Source organism: Nomascus leucogenys, chromosome 4 (assembly GCF_006542625.1).
Source record: "Nomascus leucogenys isolate Asia chromosome 4, Asia_NLE_v1, whole genome shotgun sequence".
Lineage (NCBI taxonomy): Eukaryota > Metazoa > Chordata > Mammalia > Primates > Hylobatidae > Nomascus > Nomascus leucogenys.
Window position 1 is genome coordinate 80,637,437 of NC_044384.1, and position 23,811 is coordinate 80,661,247.

Consider the following 23,811-nt stretch of genomic DNA (forward strand, 5'->3'; position numbering starts at 1 on the left):
ATACAGTTTTACAATAAATATATTTCCTAAAGAAAGCCTACAATTAATATTATCTTCTAAATAAATATTATGACTTTTAAATGTTTCCAATGGTCAAATGCTTATATATTTGACTATTTAAAAATATTTCCTAGGTAGACAATGTTTTACTTTAAGGTCTATTCATTTACTTTTTAAAGTTTTTAAATTTGTTTCTTGTTGAGACAGGGTCTCACTTGTTGCCCAGGCTGCAGTGCAGTTGCACAATCATGGATAACTGCAGCCACAACCTCCTGGGCTCAAGCCATCCTTCCACCTCAGACTCCCAAGAACCTAGAACTACAGGCACACACCACCATGCTCCATTAATTTTTAAATTTTTTATAGAGATGGGGGTCTCGCTATGTTTCCCAAGTTGGTCTAGAACTCCTGGGCTTAAGCAATCCTCCCACCTTGGCCTCTCAAAGTGCTGGGATTACAGGAGAGAGCCACTGCACCCAGCAAGATCTAATAATAAGAATGTAGCCGGGCGCAGTGGCTCACACCTGTAATCCCGGCACTTTGGGAGGCCGAAGCAGGTGGATTGCCTGAGGTCAGGAGTTCAAGACCAGCCTGGCCAACATGGCAAAACCCTGTCTTTACTAATAATACAAAAATTAGCTGGGTATGGTGGCAGAAGCCTGTAATCCCAGCTACTCCAGAGGCTGCGGCAGGAGAATTGCTTGAACCCGGGAGGTGGAGGTTGCAGTGAGCTGAGATCGCGCCATTGCACTCCAGCCTAGGCGACAAGAGTGAAACTCCGTCTCAAAAAAAAAAGTATGTAGACACGTAATGGATAAACAATGGAAAGGATAAAATGCGAACTAAAAAGATAAAGTTGACTTGCCTATAAAAAGAAAGAAAAGAAAAGCACAGCTCAAATCATAAGTAACAAGCACTCTCCCTCCCTCACCTCCTTCCAGTCTCCATTCACACGCCCCCTCTAGGGTGGGGCCCTCTGTGGTCCCTCTGTCTAAAATGTCAACCCTCCTCACACTCCCCGTCTTCTTCCTTACTGTAGTTTCTTTCTGGCTTCACAGAATCACATTCTATGATTTGTTTATTTATCTTGTTGGTTATCTGTCTCCTTCCCTGGTGTGTAAACTCATGAGGGCAAAGATTTGGGTCTGTCCTGTTTCTTGATGAATCCTCTGTGTCTAAAATAATAGCTGCTCAATAAACACTTTTGGAATGAACATCAGGTGAACTCAATGTTAAGAAAACCCAACGTCATAGGTTCACACTGAGTGCAACTCCGCAAAAGCAGGAAGCGTGGACATTCCCGCCTGGATGAGTTTGCTCAGGCTGCCACAACAAATGCTACAGACGCCGTGGCTTAAACAACAGAAATCGCTGGGTGTGGTGGCTCATGCCTGTAATCCCAGCATTGGGAGGCTGAGGCAGGGGGACTGCTTGCATCCAGGAGTTTGAGACCAGCCTGGGCAACATGGTGAGACCCCATCTCTACAGAAAATCAAAAATTAGCCAAGCATGGTAGTGTATGCCTGTAGTCCCAGCTACTCAGGTGGCTGAGGTGAGAGGGTCGTTTGAGCCTGGGAGGCTGAGGCTATGGTGAGCTATGATTGCACCACTGCACTCAGCCTGGGCAACAGAGTAAGACTCTGTCTCAAACAAAACAAAACAAAACACAACACCCCCCCAAAAAAAAAACCCCAGAAATCTATGTTCTCACAATTCTGGGGTCTAGAAGCCCAAGCTCAAGTGTTGGTAGGGTTGTTCCTTGTGAGGCTTCCTTCCTTGCTAGTAAATGGCCATCTTCTTCCAGTGTCTTCACAAGGTCTTTGTGTGTGTTTGTGTCTTAATCTCCTCCTCTTATAAGGACACCACTTATGTTGGATTAGGGCCCACCCTGATGACCTCATTTAACTTTTTTTTTTTTTTTTGAGATGGAGTCTTGCTCTGCTACCCAGGCTGGAGTGCAGTGGCTCAATCTTGGCTCACTGCAACCTCCGCCTCCCAGGTTCAAGTGATTCTCCTGCCTCAGCCTCCCCAGTAGCTGGGATTACAGATGCCCGCCACCACACCTGGCTAATTTTTGTATTATTAGTAGAGACGGTTTCACCATGTTGGCCAGGCTGGTCTCGAATGCCTGACCTCAGGTGATCCACCTGCCTCGGCCTCCCAAAGTTCTGGGGATTACAGGCGTGAGCCACCGCCCCAGCCCTCATTTAACCTTAATCACCTCTTTAAAGGCCCTGTCTCCAAATACAGTCACATTCTGAGGTACTAGGGGGCAGGACTGTTATATGTAAAAATGTTTATTTAGAAACAGAATGCTTGTTCCCCAGTTCTGCAAAGAAATGGTACTTGAACATAAATTTAATTCTCTCAGCAAGGCCATTTTTACTTTCTGTAGAAAGAGTGCTCGTCACAGATGGAACAATGGCGAGAGCACACCTGAACAAAGGAGGGAAGCAATTTTTAATCTTTACACAGTTTGTCCCTGCTGCTGTGTCCTGTCTTCATTGGCTGGAGCCAGATCTCACAATCTAAACTAAAACTCGATTGGCTAACAGTTTAAAACTTTTCTAAATAGGTAAAAGTAATGGAAAAACAAAGGAAAAGAGGAAGTTCCTTATGCCAATTAGGGAAGGGGCATAGGCTGCGAGCTGGAACGTGACTGTGAGCATGTCCAGCACAAATATATTGGTTAAGGTACAAGGACATAGAATGTACTACGAGCCTATGAGCATGTTTAACAGCTACATAGGATAGGGCCCAACAAAGTTATTTGCATAAAGTAAGGAGGCTTGAAGGAAGTTAGTTTTTAAAAGAAACTGTTATTTTTAACACTTATGATTTATTCTTTAACAAGAAGGGAAACTTTGAAGAGGAATTTTTTACTTTCTACAAGGACTTCAATGTATGAATTTTAGGGGGGACACAGTTCAGCTCATAACACCAAGAAACACAAAGAATGCTGGAATGTGTTTAAAGAATACTGGGCAATTTAAGCATGAAAATAAATGGCAATAATGGATTAGAACTCACTGACCAAAGCAGGAATCTATGACACCACACTGATCAAGAAATACAAACAGATAGGTAAATAAATAGCAAGAAGAAAAGCTCTTCCTTACCATAGAATGCCAATTAAAAATGTAAAATGTAAAAGAAATGATAGAATTAGAAAGTCACCCCTAGGCCGGGCGCGGTGGCTCACGCCCATAATCCCAACACTTTGGGAGGCCAAGGCAGGCAGATCACTTGAGGTCAGGAGTTTGAGACCAGCCTGACCAACATGAAGAAACTCTGGCTCTGCTAAAAATACAAAAATTAGGCTGGGTGCGGTGGCTCACACCTATAATCCCAGCACTTTGGGAGGCTGAGGTGGGCAGATCACCTGAGGTCAGGAGTTCAAGATCAGCCTGGCCAACATGGTGAAACCCTGTCTCTACTAAAAATACAAAAATTAGCTGCTTGAACTTGGGAGGCGAAGGTTGCAGTGATTGCACTCCAGCCTGGGCGACAATAGTGAAACTCCATCTCAATAAATAAATAAATAAATATATATATAAATAAATAAAACTCCATCTCAATAAATAAATAAATAAATATAAAAAAATTAGCCGGACATGGTGGTGTGCACCTGTAATCCCAGCCACTGGGGTCGCTGAGGCATGAGAATTGCTTGAACTGGGGAGGCAGAGGTTGCAGTGAGCCAAGATTGCGCCATTACACTCCAGCCTGGGCAACAGAGCGAGACTCAGTCTCAAAAAATAATAATAATAAAGAAAGAATACATCAAACAAACCCTAGTTGAGGGACATTCTGCAAAATAACTGGCCTATACTCTTCAAAAGTGTCAACGTAATGAATGAAAAAGGCAGAGGGAGGGACTGTTCAAGACCAAAGGACACCCGGGAGACCTGGAACCCAAAAGAATGTGTGATCCTGGACTGAGCTGTGGATCAGAAAATTAAAAATCACAAAAAAGAACAATTTTAGGACAACTGGTGAAATCTGAATATGTGCTGTGTATTAGATAATAGTATCTTATCAATATTAGCCTTACTGCCTGTGGTCATTTTGACATCATCCAGGTAAGCAAATGTCTTTAGGAACACACACTAAAGATTTAGGAGCAAAGGATCATGATGTCTGCAATTGACTCAAATCATTCAGCCAAAATAATAATAATACACATGTATGCATGTGCATGGAGAGAGAGACAAAGAGTAAATTCAGTAAAATGTCAATACGTGAATCTAAAAGCAATTATAATAATAATAATGAATCTGAGTGAAATATATATGGGAATTTGTGGGAGGTGTTGGTTGGTTGGTTTGTTTGTTTGTTTGTTTGTTTGTTTTGGAAGGGAGTTTCGCTCAGTCACCCAGGCTGGAGTGCAGTGGTGCCGTCTTGGCTCACTGCCACCTCCGCCTCCCAGGTTCAAGCCATTCTCCCACCTCAGCCTCCCTAGCAGCTGGGATCACAAGCATGCACCACCACACCCGGCTAATTTTTTGTATTTTTAGTAGAGATGGGGTTTTGCCATGTTGGCCAGGCTGGTCTCCAACTCCTGACCTCAGGTGATCTGCCCTCCTCAGCCTCTCAAATATGTGGGAATTTGTTGCACTATTCTGGCACTTTTTCTGTAGATTTAAAATATTTTCTTTTGTTGTTGTTATTGAGACAGGGTTTCACTCAGGTCACCCAGGCTGGAGTGCAGTGGCACAGTTATGGCTCACTGCAGTCTCAACCTCCTGGGCTCAGGTGATTCTCCACCTCAACCTTCTGAGTAGTTGGGACTACAGGCGTACGCCACCATGCCCAGCTAATTTTTTCTATTTTTAGTAGAAACAGAGTTTCACCATGTTGGCCAGGCTGATCTCGAACTCCTGGACCCAAGCAATCCACCCACCTTGGCCTCCCAAAGTGCTGGGATTACAGGAGTGAGCCACTGTGCCCAGCCCTCCTTGCCATTTATACATACTGATATCACTGGGCTCTGTGCCAGACTGGGGTGGATGTTGGAGGGAAAGGATAAGACCCTGCCCCTGCCCTCGAGCACAGGGTCGACTGCAGGTGGTCACGCGCCATCTGCTGGGTGCTGGGGGGCAAGGCGGCAACAGGACATGGGAGGAAGGTACAGGGGAGCAGGGTCTGAAGTAGAGCATTAGCGGGGTCCCTCCTCCTCCTCCTGTCTCCTGCCTTCCCCCGGGATCTGCCTTGCTCTGAGGCCGAGAGACTGACCTCCAGGCTCCAGTACCCTCCACCTTCAACCCAGCTCGAGCTGGGTCCTGGCAGTGCTAGTCCCTCCCTGCGCTCCTTTCGATTTTCCACTGCTACTGGCTCCCGGTGCCTCCACATCGCTTTTGGGGTCCTTTACCCTTGCCCACCCCCTCACTAAATCTCTTCAAACCTCTAGGTGGGCCACCTGTTTCCACAAGGACTCTGACACTCTAGGTAATGACAGAGAAACGCTTTCAAAGGGAACAGCCTGTGCCAAGGCTCAGAGGCAGGGGAGGGTGTGGCCCAGTGGGAGAATTCAGACGGCCCACGGCAGGAGGGCAGGAAGGCAAGTTGTTCTAGCCCAGGTCACAGCTCTCAGCATTGAAACTGGGAACTGTGACACCTCCCACCTGAGCCCCACATCCACCACCCCCAGAGGACCCATTGGCCAGGGCCTGCCTACAGCCTTACCTGAGCCCATCCTGGAGCATGGCCTGGGACACAGGAGCAGGCTCCAGGCTCCACTGTGGATGACACAGGCACACCGCTTCCTGAGGTCGAAAACAGGAGGCTTGTGTTCCTCCTCCACAGTGGTGTGATTTTGGAGCCTCCAGCCAGGCCCAGAAGCCTCCTCTACCTTTCCTTTCTTTCTTTTTCTTTCTTTCTTTTTTTTTTTTTAGACAAAGTCTTGCTCTGTCCCCCAGGCTGGAGTGCAATGCTGCAATCTCGGCTCACTGCAACCTCTGCCTTCCGAGTTCAAGAGATTCTCCTGCCTCAGCCCTCTGAGTAGCTGGGATTACAGGCACGTGCCACCATGCCCGGATAATTTTTGTATTTTTAGTAGAGACGGGGTTTTACCATGTTGGTCAGGCTGGTCTTGAACTCCTGACCTCATGATCCATCCACCTCCACCTCCCAAAGTGCTGGGATTACAGGCATGAGCCACCATACCCAGCCCTCCTCTACCTTTTCTAGCAATGAAAACTTCGTACCTGACAGTCAGCCTGAATGCTATTTAATGCTCAACCATTCACTCAACATCTACACTGCCCCGGGTCCAGATCCTTGTAAAAATGAGATGTTCCCCTAGGAAGGAGGAACACACTCCTGGGCTGATTTCAGCCTCCAGATACTAAGACAGTTTAAATGCCTCCTCCTCTATGATGACCTCCCATATGTCCCTTGGAAGTGAGCTCCTTTTCTTGAATGACCCATAGCACTCTGTCCCTTTTATACCCTTCTTAGTGTCTGCCCTAGTTAATAATTTCTTCTGTTTTCTGCCTTTTATTACAGTCACTAAGGTATGGGTCTTACTTCTCCCATTCAGATGTAAACCCACTGAGGGCAAAACTCATGGCTGATTCATCTCTATCAAGTCTACTGCCTGGCATGTGGAATGAATGAATGAGAAGATGAACAAGGCAAAGGGCTCATAAGCCTGGCCAGTTTGGCCAGGGAGTAGGCTGTAAGAAGATGGCAGAGCCTTCTGCTTGAATCTGCTGCCTTGCCGCCCACCCCAGGCTAAGGCACAAAGACCCTCAAAGCTGCTGCTGCAGGTCCTTTGGAGGAGCAGGCAGCTGGGCTCCCTGGCTCTCCCATCTGGAGCAGGAGGCCCAGGACAGGTGCTTTAAATACCCTCTGGCCACACCCCCAGCCTACTGCCCCTGGAACCAATGGTGGCAGAGTCACAGGTCAGAAACCAGGATTCAGGTCACCCCTTAGAAGGAACAAGGCATAGATGGGGTCAGATTGGATCAGAAAAGGCTGAGGAGGCCAGGTCCTCACCTGTGCACACCTGGGAGTGACACGGTGTTTGAGATACCGAGGACAAAAGAGCTGCGGCCGTGGGGGACAGGACCCACTATCAGGGGACCTTAACCTCTGTCCCCAAGAGGGGTTCACACCCCAGGCCACCAGCTTCAGTGGGTTTACACTGGGGCTCTGGGCAGGTACAGCTCAAGGCAGGTGCTCTAAGTACAGCTCAAGGCAGGTGCTCTAAGGGAGAGCAGGGCTGTGAGGGGCTGGGGAGGCTGGCCCAGAATCTCCCCGTGCCCGCCTGGAGACTGCAGGCCAACTTCCTGGTCATGCCCCAGTTCCCAGGAATTTTCCAGCTCCTGCTTAACAGCTCCGTCCTCCCTCCATCTGCCCCCAGCCCACTCCCAGTTTCCAAATATTTTCTTTTCTGCTTCCAGTTAACCCTTGCTCTGCCCAGTACCGAATTTCTGTCACTGCCTCCTCCAAGACCTTCTCTTTTATTTTGCCCAAAGCAAGTGTCAGAACCTTTTCTGGGGGCAGAGCAGCTTGGTGTTGGAGGTCTGTGGTTGAGATTCTCGGCTCTCCTACTCCCTTCCCAGGGCTTGGGCACATTCTTGCACCCAGTGCCTCCTCTCTGCTTCCTGACTCTCCCTTGAGAGCTTGGACAATAGACCCCAGCACCCTTCCTGCTCAAAGACACACTCCATTCTGGGTATACACTCAACAGAAACACATACATATGTTCTCTAAAAGATGTGTATTGGAAGCCGGGCACAGTGGCTCACGCCTGTAATCCCAGGACCTTGGGAGGCCAAGGCAGGTGGATCACTCGAGCCCACGAGTTTGAGACCAGCCTGGGCAACATAGGGAGACCCCGTCTATACAAAAATAAAAAAATTAGTCAGGCATGGTGGCACACGCCTGTGGTCCCAGCTGCTTGAGAGGTTGAGGTGGGAGGATTGCTTGAGCCTCGGAGGTCAAGGCTGTGGCGAGCCATAATTGTGCTTCTACACTCTAGCCTGGGTGACAGAGCAAGACCCTGTCTCAACAACAAAAAAAAATCTGTATTAGAATGACTGTAATTAGCAATAGTATGTTCTATAGTTTGAAATATCTAGAGGGAGGATATTGAATGCTCCCAAAACAAAGGAATGATAAGGCCAGGCGAGGTGGCTCACACTTGTAATCCCAGCACTTTGGGAGGCCCAGGCGGGTGGATCACCTGGGTTCAGGAGTTCAAGACCAGCCTGGCAACATGGTGAATCCCCATCTCTACCAAAAATACAAAAATTAGCCAGGCTTGGTGGCAGGCGCCTGTAATCCCAGCTACTCGGGAGGCTGAGTCAGGAGAATCTTTTGAACCTGGGAGGTGGAGGTTGCAGTGAGCCGAGATGGCGCCATTGCACTTCAGCCTGGGCAACAGAGCGAGATTCTGTCTCCAAAAAAAACAAAGGAATGATAAATGTTCAAGATGACAAATATGCTAATTACTCTGATCTGATCACTAAACATTATGTGTACGGAAACATCCCTATGTACCCGTAAATATGTACAATTATTACATGCCAATTAAAAAGAAAAAAGGCACAGTAGCTCATGGTGTAAACCCAGCACTTCGGAAGGCCAAGGCAGAAGGACTGCTTCAGGTCAAGAGTTCAAGACCAGCCTGAGCAACATAGCAAGACTTCATTTCTATTGTTTTTAAAAAATAAATAAAAGGAAAAGAAAGCAGATGTGTATAAAAGAGAACGTTCATAGAGCACTGTTCCTAAGAACTCCACACTGGAAGCTACCCAAATGCCTATGAACTGAAAAAGAGAAAAGTAACGGGTATATTGATGCAGTGGAATAATACACAGCAATGAAAATGACTGAGTGACAACTCCACACGACGCCATTTGTGGATGCCTCTCCTAAACATGATTTTAAGCAAAGAAGCTCAACGCAAACAAAAGTGCTTGTTATGTGGTACCGCTTAGCAAAAGTACAAAAGCAGGTGAAATGAATCTTTGCTGTTTGGAAATCAGAGTAGTGATACTTGCTTTGGCACTAGGATAGTGACTGGGAAGAGCCTGGGGTGGGGTCCGGGGGTACCTGACATGCTCTTTTGCTGGCTCTGGGTTGTGGTTACACATGTGTGCTTGGTTTGTGAAAATTCATCAAGCTGTTTCTTATGATATGCACCTTTCTGTGGGCATGTCATATTTTGAAAAAAGTTTTAAAATGATAATGTAGATTTCTAAAAAATCACTTGGAAAATATAGGACCATGATTTTTCTTTTAAAAGCGGGTTCAGGTTGCAGATACAGTAGCGCAGCAGAAGCAAGCTGGGCCCATCAAAGCGGGTTGGTTGCAAAACAACATGTGCCATAGCTTGTGGTTCTATAATTGTAAGTAAATCAATATATTCATTTACTACGCGAATAGTGGTTAGTTCTGGGTAGTGGGATTGTAAGTCATTTAAAAAATTGTATTTACCTATAAATAGTCTACAGTCATCATGTATTACTTCTATACTTGAGCCAAAAAAGTTATCATAAATTTAACTTTTAAAACCTGCATGCGTCTCTGGAGAAGCAGCCCGGGTCTGGGACTGGGGAGTGGAAAACCCAATGTTCTCTTTGGTGTTGGAAGATCGTGTCCCTGGGGTGAGACCTTGATTGAAAGCTGCTAGGGGACCAGCCGCCCCAATGCCTATCAGACCAGTTTGATAACACTTATCGTACTTAAGTGCTCTGTCTCAGGCTTGCCGTGATTAGGTTCCTTAGATCTCATTCCATTGCTTGATTTGATTGGTTCATGGAACATTTCTGAACACCTGTGCCCTTGGCAGGGGCTGCCCTGCATTGGAGACACTGCTACCAGTGCCCCTGAAAGCCAGGCACTACCATACTGAGTGCCAGGCAGGGCTAATTGCAAAGCAAACGTTGTTGTCTAATCTTTCTGCCAGGCGAGTCTGGTACAATGAGATGATGTGGCTTCCTTGCTGGCAGCCACGGATCAGCCCTGGCTGACAATCAGATCTCATGGGAGCACGTGGTTGCAGAATCAGGATTCCCTTTTCCATCCCAAGGGTTCCTCTGGTCAAGGGGGCTGAGTGGAATGGCTTCTCCAATTGCCCCTGGGATGGAGGCTGCAGCCATCATAGAATGTTCATATCACACACTAACCCATTAACAGAAACCAGGTGGATGTACATGGTCACATAGTCTGGCCAGGGACCAGAGCCTCCTGTGACCCAGGTTCAGGTCCCATCTGTGTCATTACTTAGTTATGTGAACCTGCACTGATCACTTAACCCCTCTGAGCTACGTCCCTTGGGAAAAAGTGGGAGTAATAGTATAATAATTCTTTTTAAAATAATTCATAGCATTCAGAAAAGCACAAATAGGCACACAAATGTAAGCACTGCTATGTTGAAGGAGGTTTGCAGATGACCTGACCAACAATGTCACCTCCCCCTTTTTCAGATCACTCACATTGCCTGAGCAGAAAACCACCTAGCAGAGCACTGAAATGGTCCCCAAAGAGGGAAGAGCAAGAGGCAACCAGGTGGATCTTTTTGGAGTTTTCAATGATGTTTCCAGTCCTGTTTTCTATTGCTGATGACAAGTTAACACACATTGAATGACTTACAACAACTCACATTGACTGACTATCTCACAGTTTCTGTGGGTCAGGAATCCAGGCTCACTTCAGCTGAGGCCTCTGTCAGTCAGGGATGTCAGCCTGGTCTGTGGTCTCATCTGAGGCTCGACTGGAGAAGGATCTGCTTCCATGCTCACACGGTTGCTGGCAGGATTCAGTTACTTGCAGATTGTCACACTGAAGGCCTGAGCTCCTTGCTGGCTGTCGGCTGGAGGCCACCCTTGGTTCCTTCCCCTTGAGCCTCTTTATAGGGCAGCTTTCTTTATCAGAGCCAGCAAGGGGAAGAGTCTACACAGAGAGTGTGCTAGCAAGACACAAGCTACGAGCCTGTATAATGTCATCACAAAAGTGACATCCCATCTACTTCGCTGTATCCTGTTGGTTAGAAGCAAGTCCTGCCTATACAAAAGGGGAGGTGATTATACAGGGGTGTGAACACCAGCAGCATGAATAATTCAGGGCCATCCTAGAGTCTCTCTGCCATACCGCTGAATTGGTGTCAGCAAGTATGCCAGCATCCCTCAGTGTGCTATAATCTCTAATGTGGAGAAACATTATCATCTTCACCAATCCGAGAGCTTCCCCTCAATGTGATCCTAATATCCATCCAGGTGGAAAGAAAGAGCCCCTTCCACACCAGCTTTCCCTTGAACTGACCACAAACACGTCAAGGCATGGCCTAGTCCTACCATGCTCAGGGATGTACCCTCAGCAGCTAAAGCATCCCTGCACGGTACACAGCAAGTGCACAATAAGGCATTTGAATGAATGTGTAAAGGGGCTTGCAGGTTTCTGCCTGGGGAATCTTCCTTCTGCTTCCCAAATATACTTCTCCTCTGCTCAAAATTCCCATGTGGGCCCCAGACAAGCTGTGCCCCCAAAATCAGTGCCCATCCTTGGGCTCCAAGCTCCCTCCCTTCCATCTGGTGACAGCCTTGAGGGAGGGGATTCCATCTGGTGCCCCCAGAACTTAGGCAGCATCTTCAGGACCATCAGGTTCTTCACATGAGTGCTAGGATCAACCCATACTTAGGTGATGGATACTCCAAATACCCTGACTTCATCATTACTCTTTCTATGCATGTAACAGAATATCACGTGTACCCAAAAAATATGTAAAGTATTATGTATCTATAAAGAGAGAGAGGGCCAGGTGCAGTGTGGTTCACTGTAATCTCAGCACTTTGAGAAGCTGAGGCAGGAAGATCGCTTGAGCCCAGGAGTTCGAAACCAACCTGGGCCACATAGTGAGGCCCTGTCTCTACAGAAAATACAAAAGTTAGCTGGACATAGTGGCTCATGCCTTTAGTCCCAGCTACTCAGGGCCTGAGGCCCGAGGACTGATTGAGCGTGGGAGGTTGAGGCCGCAGTAAGCCATGATCACGCCACTACACTCCACCCTGAGTGACAGAACAAGACCCTGTCTCAAAAAAGGGAGAGAGAGAGAGAGGCTTGAGAGGGAGGAAAGAGAGAGGAAGAGAAGGAGGCACCAGAAGACGTGAACGTGGAAAATACAAGGGCTAGTCATACTGGAGTGAGATGCACAGTTAAAAAAAAAAAAAAAGAAAAGAAAATGGGCCCAGGATTCACATTTGGGGCACAAAGATGTCAACTAACTGGGGAGTCTGAAATGTCAATGTGTTTTCTGCTAACCACCACTGTCCCTGAACTTATCCACACTGCCCACTCCCGAATACTCACCTGGAGGCACTGGGGGCAACCTGGAGCTCTTATAGAACCTGTGGCTCTCATGGCTGGACAGTCTGAGGATGCCCCAGGGGATCTGATTTCAGAACAAGACCCTGAGACAGGGCTTCCTGTCTACCTGGTGACCTCCCCCTCCCCTGTCCTCCTCCCCAGAAATTTATGCATCAGAGTTTTCACTCTACTTTGTCCACTGAATAAAATCTCACAAAGTGGAGGATCCATTGGGTTGGTAAGCGTCCTCTTTCTTTTTTCTTTTTCTTTTTTTTTTTTTTTGTTTTTTTGTTTGAGACGGAGTCTAGCTCTGTGGCCCAGGCTGGAGTGCAGTGGCAAGATCTCGGATCATTGCAACTGTGTCCCAAATTGGTTCCTTCCGGTGGGTTCTTGGTCTTGCTGACTTCAAGAATGAAGCCGCCGACCCTCGCGGTGAGTGTTACAGTTCTTCAAGATGGTGTGTCCGGAGTTTGTTCCTTCAGATGTTCAGATGTGTCTGGAGATTCTTTCTCCCAGTGGGTTTGTGGTCTCGCTGGCTTCAGGAGTGAAGCTGCAGACCTTCACGGTGAGTGTAACAGCTCTTAAAGGTGGCGCGTCCAGAGTTCTTCGTTCCTCCTGGTGGGTTCGTGATCTCGCTGGCTTCCAGAATGAAACTGCAGACCTTCACGGTGACTGTTACAGCTCATAACGGTAATGCAGACCCAAAGAGTGAGTAGCAGCAAGATTTATTGTGAAGAGTGAAAGAACAAAGCTTCCACAGCCTGGAAGGGGTCCGCAGCAGGTTGCCAGCTGTTGGCTCCGGTGGCCTGCTTTTAGTCCCTTATTTGGCCCCACCGACATCCCACTGATTGGTCCATTTTACAGAGAGCTGATTGGTGCATTTACAATCCTTTAGCTACACACAAAAGTTCTCCAATTCCCCACCCGATTAGCTAGACACAGAGTGCTGACTGGTGCATTCACAAGCCTTTAGCCAGACACAAAAGTTCTCCAATTCCCACCCCATTAGCTAGACATAGAGTGCTGATTGGTGTGTTTACAAACCTTTAGCTAGACACAGAGTGCTGATTGCTGCATTTACAGTCCTTTAGCTAGACACAAAAGTTCTCCAAGTCCCTACCCAACTCAGAAGCCCAGATGGCTTCACCTCTCACAACCTCTGCCTCCTGGGTTCAAGATATTCTCCTGCCTCAGACTCCCGAGTAGCTGGGATTACAGGTGCCCACCACCATGCCCAGCTAACTTTTCTACTTTTAGTAGAGACGGGGTTTCACTATGTTGGCCAGGCTGGTCTTGAACTCCTGACCTCAGGTGATTCACCTCCATCACTCTCCCAAGGTACTGGGATTACAAGTGTGAGCTACGGCACCCGGCCAAGCATCCTCTTTCAAAGCCACTCACCCACGAGTATGAATTGTTTGCCCAGATTGCTTCGCTCCATTGTAGCTGATTTCAACCCAGTTGTAAGCCTGGAGCACCTGGAGAAATCAGACCCAGGTGGGATCTCAAAGGTGGAGAGGGCGGGAAAGGAGCAAAAGAAAGGGAAGGGGTGCCGAAAGGGAGGGACGCAGATTCCAAAGACATACCTGGCCTGTTTGAAGTTTGCCTCCTCCAGGAAGGGAAGGCAGCATTCTCCCGGTGCTCTCTCCCTCCTTCCCCGTGTGCTGCGCACATCTCCTTCCCAGACTCAGCCCAGTTGCCAACAAAAGCAAGCTGCAAGTCCCATAGGCTAGTCAGACGCCCAACAACCCCACACAATGACACTTACGTGGGGAATTGTGTCCCGAGTCTCAAACGACCGACCCCCCAATGTGCTGTGGATAAGCAGTGACCACAACCAGTACCACCTGTGACTGAGTCGGGGGGCTGCTCTCTAAGAACCCAGCTGCGTGCCCTCTGGGACAAATCAGGCCACCTGGGGCTCCTTCACATCCGTCCAATGCTGCGTTAAACGCACTTTTAACCAACTTTGTCGAAATGCTCAGCTTGTAAAGTTTTAACGTACGCCCTTGTCAATGCTTCAGAAAAAAGTCTCTGGCAGCGCGACAGAGCAAAACTCCATCAGGAAAAAAAGGAAAGAAAGGAAAGAAAGAAAAGAAAGGAAAGGAAAGGGAAGGAAGGAAGGAAGGAGAGAAAGAGAAAGAAGGAAAGGAAGGAAAGAAAAGAAAGGAAACAAAGGAAAAGAAAACAAATAAGCCTCCAGGTCATTGCTTAGAAAGAAAAGAAAGAATAAAAAGAAAAGAAAAGAAAAGAAAAAAGCCTCCAGGTCATTGCTCCTCTCTCTCTCTCTGCGGGTCCGCCCCCATGGCACCCTTCCCCTCCCCGTGGCGCAAGGTTACAATGGAAAGGGCCTCAGCTGGAAAGGTCTCAGAATGTGGCTCAGGGCAGCCACAATCTTATCAGGAGCTTTTCTGTTTGGGATCAGGGGAACCGGTGACTTTCCCAGGCCGATAAGGCGGGACCCAAGTTGTATATAAGGGGCAGCTCATGCTGCTGCTCTGTACCTTCCTCCCGTCTTGCCTTCTCCCTCGAGTTGGAATCCGGGAACAACCATGAAGTGGCTGCTGCTGCTGGGTCTGGTGGCGCTCTCTGAGTGCATCATGTACAAGTGAGTCCGGGTGGCGTGGGTGTGAAGACGCTGCCTCTCACATCACCTTCCTTTCCTCCCGTGTCTTCCTTCTTCAGTTTCTTCTCTCTCTCTCTTCGGCTGTCTCCATCTGCCTTTTCTGCGTCTCTCTCTCTGCCCTTTTTGGAGGCAGCCCTGCAGACATGGTTAAAACTCGGGCCCAGCCTGAGTCTGGTTCCCAGCTCCAGCCCTAGTCAGCTTAACTTCTTTGCATTACTGTGCAGAAGTGGGAGCTTCTCCCTTCCTTCCATCTTCCTCTCTTAGATCAGCTGGTTAAGAGTCCAGCCTGGGTTTGGTTCCCAGCTCCACCACTAGTCAGCTTAACTTCTTTGCATTATGGGGCAGAAGTGGGGGCATCTCCCTTCCTTCCTTCTTCCTCTCTTAGACCAGCTTCCCTTCCCTTCTGTGGCTGCCACAGCACCTGGTCAGGAGAATCTTTGCCTAATTCCTCTTCCTTCTCCAAACCACAGGGTCCCCCTCATCAGAAAGAAGTCCTTGAGGCGCACCCTGTCCGAGCATGGCCTGCTGAAGGACTTCCTGAAGAAGCACAACCTCAACCCAGCCAGAAAGTACTTCCCCCAGTTGGAGGCTCCCACCCTGGTAGATGAACAGCCCCTGGAGAACTACCTGGATGTGAGTGTGTGGGCAAGTGGTGGGGCCAGCTCTGAGGACTTGGCAGGCAGGAAAGAGGGTGTCCCAGGGGTCTTGGAGGATGGGCCTGGACTCTGAGGCTCCAGGCAATGACCCAGAGTCTGCCCCCTAGATGTCAGTGGCCTGGGGCAGGCAGGAAAGCTCACAATCAGAGCTGTTGCTCTTTTGTTCATTCATTCATTCGTTCACTCGTTCATGCAATGTTTATTTCTTCTGAGCACCTCGTTATATGTCAGGGCTTGTGCTGGGCTCAGGGGGAAACAGCGGTGAACAAACTCATAGCCTAGGAGACAAACACAGTAATCAAGGAGTCTCGCAAACCAATGAAAAGAACAGGCAGCAGGAGGACTACAGAGTGAAGCTGTCACACTGGCAGAGTCTGCCACTTGGGCAGGGAGCCTCCCTGGAGCCATGCAGGAAGAGTGGGACTTTCCAAGAGAACAAGACAGAACTCCGCATAGCCTGATGATCCCTTGTGCCAAACCCTGTAGCAGGCGGGAACACAGTGCATTTGAAGGAGAGCCGAGAGGGAGGGAAGAAGGGTGCTGCAGACTGCGATCCGAGGAGCCGAGGGGTGGACAGAGAGAGGCTCCATCCTAACTGCCTCTGATTTATCTTAAACAGGGGAGTGACAAGATCAGATCTGAGTTTCAGAAAGATCACCCTGACTTTATTATTTGAGACCCGATAGCAAACACCCTGCCCTCCCACGGATATTGTATGTCCCCTCTGTGCCTGGCACAGGGCAGAGGGCACAAATCAGTGATGCCCATAGTTCAGAGACTGGCCTCTGCCATCCAGCAGACCTGGTGCAAATGTGGGTCCTAGTGCCTCTAAGCCACAGGACCTTGGCCAAGTCATTTAAATAATCTGAGCCTGTTTCTTGGTCTGGAAAACAGAACCACTAATATCTACCATCAGAGGTTGTTGCCAGGGATTAACACAATCATGTTTTCTGGAGTGCTTAGCATGGGGTCTGGCAGGCCCTTGGTAAGAGGCTTAGTTAGCGCATTTATTTAGTTAACAAATATTTAACAAATATTGGCACCTCTCTATGTGCCAGAGGCTATGCAAGTTGCCAAAATGATGGTGAATAACCAAAGTTCCTGGAGCTTATATTCTAAAGGGGATGACAAATAAACAACCATGTAAGATAATTTCAGGTAATGATGAGGGCCATGACAAATTAATTAATTGGACTATGGGGAAAAAGAAGATTGAGAGAGGCAAATTTAGATAAAGTGGTCATGGAAGGCCTGTTGGCAGAGGGGACATTTGACAGAGATCTGAATGATTGATTTTGGAAAAAAGGATCAGCCAAGGAAAGATCTAGAATAAACATTTTCCTAGCACAAGGAATAGCCAGTGCAAAGGCCCTAGGGCAGGAGTGACTGGTCAACGCCAAAGAACAGCAAGCAGACCAGTGTGGTGGGAACAGAGCCGGCAAGGCGGGAAAATGCTGCCACTAAGAAGAAAATACTGGTTGGTTGGCTGAGGTGGGTGGATAACTTGAGGTCAGGGGTTCGAGACCAGCCCAACAACATGGTGAAACCCCGTCTCTACTAAAAATGCAAAAATTAGCCGGGCGTGATGGCACACACCTGTAACCTCAGCTACTTGGGAGGCTGAGGCAGGTGAATCACTGGAACCCAGGAGGTGGAGGATGCAGTGAGCCAAGATTGCACCACTGCACGCCGGCCTGGACAACAGAGCTAGACTTGTCTCAAAAAAAAAAAAAAAGAATAAAAATACTGTCAATGCCCTTCTTGCAACATGCTGTACACACCTAGATATAGAAATAAGAAAACTGGACAGGTTTCCATCTTTAGGTGGTTTGCTTAGCTTCTGATAAACAATTTAAGGCACAAGCACTTAAGCTGTCACTTGCCCAGTGCTAGAAGTTTCCACTCCCATCCTCTGAGAACTTGTGCTGTAAGGATGGCAAGGCTGTGACAGACAAGACAACGGTTGAAGAGGGAACAGCAGATTGTTAGGTGCTTGTGGTGCTTAGCAGAGAGCAGAGGGTAAATTGGGGGAGCAATCAGGGAAGACTTCAAGGAGGAAGGGATGCCAGGGCTGGGCTCTGAAGAATGAAGGCAGTGGCTAGGAAGAGAAAGACAAGAACTGTGAGGAACAAAGGAAAAGGTGGAGAGGCAGACTGAGGAGATGACCCAGAGACAGCCCCTAGGGAGGCCCTGACAGAGAGACCCCGGTCCGTGAACTGCCCTGTCCTCGCCTGGACAGATGGAGTACTTCGGCACTATCGGCATCGGAACTCCTGCCCAGGATTTCACCGTCATCTTTGACACCGGCTCCTCCAACCTGTGGGTGCCCTCAGTCTACTGCTCCAGTCTGGCCTGCAGTAAGTGCCCAGCCTGCCCTACCCCACTCTCACTCCCGAGCACCAGCTGACCCTGGGGAACCCTGGACACCCGCGGGCTTCAGACAGCTCCCACCTCAAGCCTGCTGGAGCCACTCAACAGGCATTTATTGAGCACCTACTATGTGCCAAGCACTGGACTCAGGTGCTCCAGGAGGTAAAGGGATGAGTGATGTGATCCCTGCGATCAAAGACTTCACAGTCTGAGGGCAGAGAGAAGCTCTCCTAAATAACCACAGCCTGGGAGAGGAAATATGGGGGGCCCAAAGCAAGACAGGGCCAAAGGGCTGTAGAATAGCCCACCAGGAAAGAGTCCAGTGTGAGAAAATGGCTCCAAAGCCTGGCTAGGACAGGCTAGAGGTCAGTGCTGAGCTCATTTTAAAAAGAAAGAATCATTGGTTCGCTAATGAAAGAGAGTTTGTCTTTGGAAGTCATGAACAATGTGTATTGCGGGTTCCTTCCTCTTCTAGTGTTTTCACCTGAGTTTTAATGAAGATGAGGTGCCTGTGGCATCGTCCACATCATAACAGGAGCACTGCCTGGGGGCTGGACGGTGAAAGCGCTCGTCACTGGGCAGCCACGGGCCTGCTCCGCTCGATGTTGGTCTGGGGAGGTCCCCAGGAGGCCCTTGGGGTTGGCTGGGGACCTGCTATCAGTGAATGGTCCCAGTAGTTCAACGAGACAGGACAGGACCTGGGGTCTCTTGGGGTCCAAGGGTCTAGGGGGAAAGGTCGCTGCTCACCTCAACAGCCCTTCCCAGGGCCAGGGTACCCCATCCCAGGAAGACATCCCAGCCCATGACCTTCGCCAAGCTCTCAGAGACTGACAATCACTGCTTGTCCTTGCAGCCAACCACAACCTCTTCAACCCTGAGGATTCTTCCACCTATCAGTCCACCAGCGAGACAGTCTCCATCGCCTATGGCACCGGCAGCATGACAGGCATCCTCGGATATGACACTGTCCAGGTGGGCACTGTCCCTCTCCGCTCCTTCTGGGCTGATACCCTGGAAGCCAAGTCCTGCATGAGATGAACCAGGGCGGCTCTGGGCCTGAGGCTGGCACCCAGAGCTCAGTGAACATGACCTGATGGTGAACATCATCTCGGTTCCCCCACCCAGGTTGGAGGCATCTCTGACACCAATCAGATCTTCGGCCTGAGCGAGACGGAACCCGGCTCCTTCCTGTATTATGCTCCCTTCGACGGCATCCTGGGGCTGGCCTACCCCAGCATTTCCTCCTCTGGGGCCACACCCGTCTTTGACAACATCTGGAACCAGGGCCTGGTTTCTCAGGACCTCTTCTCTGTCTACCTGAGCGCGTAAGTTGAGTGGAGAGGGGCCTCCTCCCACCTCCCCCTCCACAGGTCACAGTGTTCTGGCCCAGCAGGAGCTGTCCAAGGCTGCCTGCGATGGAGAGGGACTTGGGAAGCAAGGGATTTGAAAGTCAATGTCTGAAGCTGGAGAAATGTGTCTTTGGAGAGTAACAGTGCCAAGTCTCTCTCTGACGGGCCATGTGCACTCCATCTTATTTTACCAGCGTCTTTGTCCCCTTGATGTGCACAATTCAAATGTCATCAGCCATTTGCCGCTCAGTGCCAGTTCCGTCATCCTTGGCCCGCAAAGATGCCATTGAAAGTGAATACACTTAGCCAGGCGTGGTGGCTCATGCCTGTAATCCCAGCACTTTGGGAGTCTGAGGCAGGAGGTTCAGCTGAAGTCCGGAGTTCAAGACGGGATTTCAACATGATAGCCAGGATGGTCTCGATCTCCTGACAGCCTCAGCTTCCCAAAGTGCTGGGATTACAGGCGTGAGCCACCCCACCCGGCCCCGGATGATTAATATCTTACTGTTATCTACATTTCCTTCCACATCTAACCTGAAACTGCAGAGATTTAGAAAATGAATATTGCAATAACAAGGACTCCTGCAGTTTACAACAGGAAGGCTCTTTGTCATGTATTTCTCTTGGCCAGTTAATGTCCAAGGTGGCTCTGAAACGTCATCTGCCTTTATGAGCACTTAAATATTTCATGTGGGGCCATTGTATCTCCCCAGCCAGATCCGAGTTTCTCAATCTGGGCACTGTTAACATTTCAGACCAGCATAAGTCCTTACCGCCAGGGACTGTCCCGTGCACTGTAGGATGTTTGGCAGCATCCCCAGCCTCTACCCATGAGATGCCGGCAGCATCCCCTACCCCCACCCAATCGTGACAATCCAAAATGTTTCCAGACATTCCCCTGGGGGCAAAACTGCTCCCAGCTAAGAACCAGTGACCTCCACCATCAAGTCCTTAAGAACCGACACTGTCACGCATTTACTTCCCTGGGGTCCCCATGGCAACTAGAGTGGGTACCACGGTGGAAACCACACACTCAACCTATAAGGCCTGTGTTCTTCCAAACGTAGTGCCACCACTCCCCCGCTGTGTGACCTTGGGCAGGTGGCCTCACCTCCCTCAGGCTCAGTGTCCTCATGGTAAGTGGAAATAACAGTGACAGTGCCAACTGCATGGGCCCTGGCCTAAGAGGAAAAGAAACCACATTGGTCACATCCCAGGACAGCCCTGGAAAGTGCCCAATCAAGGGTAGCTCTGAGGAGGCAACAGCAGATGTTCACACAAGTGGACCAACAAAAAAATTCATGTCTTCTCCCCTCACTTTCCATAGCGATGACCAGAGTGGCAGCGTGGTGATATTTGGTGGCATTGACTCTTCTTACTACTCTGGAAGTCTGAACTGGGTGCCTGTTACTGTCGAGGGTTACTGGCAGATCACCGTGGACAGGTGAGACTGCCATGGACGGGCAGCATCCAGGGCTGGGCCCCAGATCCCATGTCCTTATGGATTCATAGCTAACCCGCTTTCCAGAATACCCCCAGGAACAGCTGCCACAGGGGAACACAATCCAGGGGGAAGGTGGAAGTGGGCCAAGCCACAGAGACCCCTAGAAAGACACCTCCCTGCAGGAGGAGGGAAGAGCTGTCTGGGAAGCTGAGACTCTGCAAGGGTGAGAAAGCCACTGTCCTCCTAGTCACGGAGGAAGGACCATCCACCAGCATCCCTGGGGAGAGCTGGGGGACCCACCTGTCCACACATCTCACAATTTAAGGGGCCTGTGAACCAGCACACGCTCCTCACACTCGAGGAAACGTCACTTTCAGTCTAGAAGTGGCCAAAATGCCTAAGAAATTGTGTGAAGTCACTTCATTCCACCCTCCCCTTCAGGGCCTCCCCGGTCTCCCTTGCAGCTTCATTTCCGCGCTGTTCTTCCCCCAGCTAGCCTGCTACGGTGCTCAGTTGTGTGGGTTTTCCCAAGAATGAACAATTTCCCAGGACAGAGACTTTCAGTACTAAAACTGGGACCAGCCCAGGCAAACCAGGACACATGGATCACCTCATGTCTGCCCAGCCATGCTAGAATTTCACCAGCTCCTCCAACTCCTGCTCCAGCCCTGTGGTCTCTGTCCCTCCCTGAATACTGTCCCCTGATGACGTCCTCCTTCTCTCTTCACCTGCCTGGCATCCCTGGGTGTCTGCTCCCCTGGCTGCTCCCCTCCAACACCTCTCACCCTGGACCCTGTTTTTGTTCCCTGCCGCATGCCTGGCTTATCATCTTGCCCTTCTGCCAACATTACTTATCTTGCCAGCTAGGCCGGGAGCTCCCTGCAGCCTGGAACTGTGAGGCTGTCTTGTTTAGCTTGGCATTTCCCATGCCTGGCAGAGAGTAGGCACTTGCGGAATATTTGTAGAGTAAATGAATGCGGGATGAATGAGTGTGTGAACGATAGGAACGGATATTTCACACATCGGCCAATGGATGGGTGGGAAAGAAATGTCTGGGCTCACCTCCTGGTTCCTCCTTGGAGAGATGTACCCCTGAGGGCTCAGGGACCTTAACTTGCTTCTTGCCCTCAGCATCACCATGAACGGAGAGACCATCGCCTGTGCTGAGGGCTGCCAGGCCATTGTTGACACCGGCACCTCTCTGCTGACCGGCCCCACCAGCCCCATTGCCAACATCCAGAGCGACATCGGAGCCAGCGAGAACTCAGATGGCGACGTGAGTCCAGCCCCGACTGCTCTGTTCTACACTCAAGTAGTGGGTGTGCCAGGCAGAAGCGACAAAAACGCTTCTAATTTTTCCACCTTCACTCTTTCCAGATGGTGGTCAGCTGCTCAGCCATCAGCAGCCTGCCCGACATCGTCTTCACCATCAACGGAGTCCAGTACCCCGTGCCACCCAGTGCCTACATCCTGCAGGTGAGGGGGCTCTGGACCATCCACTAGAGGGGTTCACACAGAATGTGGCCACAGAGACCCCCTCTGCAGAGGGAAAGTGCACTTCCACGAGCTGAAGCCAAGAGGCAGAGGCAGACGAACATCTGCCCTAGACAGCCTCCAGAGAAAAAGAATATATTAAAAACAAATGCAGGAATAAGAACTTGGATACAGCCGGGCGCGGTGGCTCACGCCTGTAATCCCAGCACTTTGGGAGGCCAAGGTGGGCGGATCACAAGGTCAGGAGATCGAGACCATCCTGGGTAACATGGTGAAACCCTGTCTGTACTAAAAATACAAAAAATTAGCCGGACGTGGTGGCGGGCACCTGTAGTCCCAGCTACTCAGGAGGCTGAGGCGGGAGAATGGTGTGAACCCAGGAGGTGGAGCTTGCAGTGAGCCAAGATTGCGCCACTGCACTCCAGCCTGGGTGACAGAGCCAGACTCCGTCTCAACAACAACAAAAAAAAAGAACTTGGATACAGCCCCCTAAGGGAACAAGTAAAGCAAAGTTTAATGGAGTGAAAAGATGATTCTATTTGGACTCCTGGATCCAAGTCCTGGGTCTGAATTACTAGCCCATTGATTCTGAGCAAGCTACAACTCATCTCACCCTCAGTTTTCGCATCCAAAAAGTAGAGATGGCAGCTTTCCCCACCCTCAGAGTGCGGTTAGATTAACCAAGTGCGACTGATCACATCAGACCTACCAAGGGTTGGGCAAATGGAAATCCTAATTTCCATAGGCTGGGGCTTCCGACACTTCTACCATCTCTACCAAGTAGCAAATCTTTAGCTATACGAGCCACAAGAAAACTCTTTCCCTTCTGTTATTATAAAGTCAGGTGGAAAACTAATTTTGCCAGTGGATTCCTGTCACTCAGCAAGAAGCACTGATGCCTGGGCTCCCCCACTGATTCTCATTACATTAGGAGAGGGCAAGGCCTGAGCAATGGGATGGGGCTGCGGGGGTTCAAAGCTCCCCAGGTGATGTGCAGACAAGGTCGCAGCCCAGTGACTTATGAGGCAAGAGGGCTAATAGCTCATCTGGTTTGTCCCTGACTGAATCAGAATAATAATAAGAAAAGGCTGTGGCAGCAGGGCTTTCAAACTCCTTCCTAGCTGCTGAATTCTCCCTAAGCCCCTTAGCTCCGATGCTGATGTCAGGGTTCGTGTGCCTGCCAGAAACACCAGAATGTCCAGTAATGCGTAGAAACCAGTCGCTCAGTGGACAGCTTCTACAGGCCCACTCCAGGCCAAGAACAGCCGAGTCCCTGGACACTGAGCCAGGAAGCTCCTCCTTGCACGTGCCTTACAGCTGGACCAGGGTGCCCTGGATGTTTATTACCCAGCGCCTATCACTGCTGAATCGGTGTCCCAGCTCCACTTTTATTCTCCTTTTCTCCAGAGCGAGGGGAGCTGCATCAGTGGCTTCCAGGGCATGAACGTCCCCACCGAATCTGGAGAGCTTTGGATCCTGGGTGATGTCTTCATCCGCCAGTACTTCACTGTCTTCGACAGGGCAAACAACCAGGTCGGCCTGGCTCCCGTGGCTTAA

The 23,811-nt window shown here is 49.6% G+C and overlaps 1 protein-coding gene across 1 annotated transcript; it reads left to right on the top strand.

Moving 5' to 3' along the window:
- The first annotated feature begins 14,867 nt into the window (after nt 1-14,867).
- LOC100585031 (pepsin A-5-like) lies at nt 14,868-23,811 on the top strand. The gene is made up of 9 exons (XM_030810888.1): nt 14,868-14,923; nt 15,412-15,574; nt 17,837-17,954; nt 18,821-18,939; nt 19,093-19,292; nt 20,644-20,760; nt 21,892-22,036; nt 22,138-22,236; nt 23,662-23,811. Exons 1-9 carry the CDS (start codon nt 14,868-14,870, stop codon nt 23,809-23,811), a joined length of 1,167 nt encoding a protein of 388 aa, XP_030666748.1.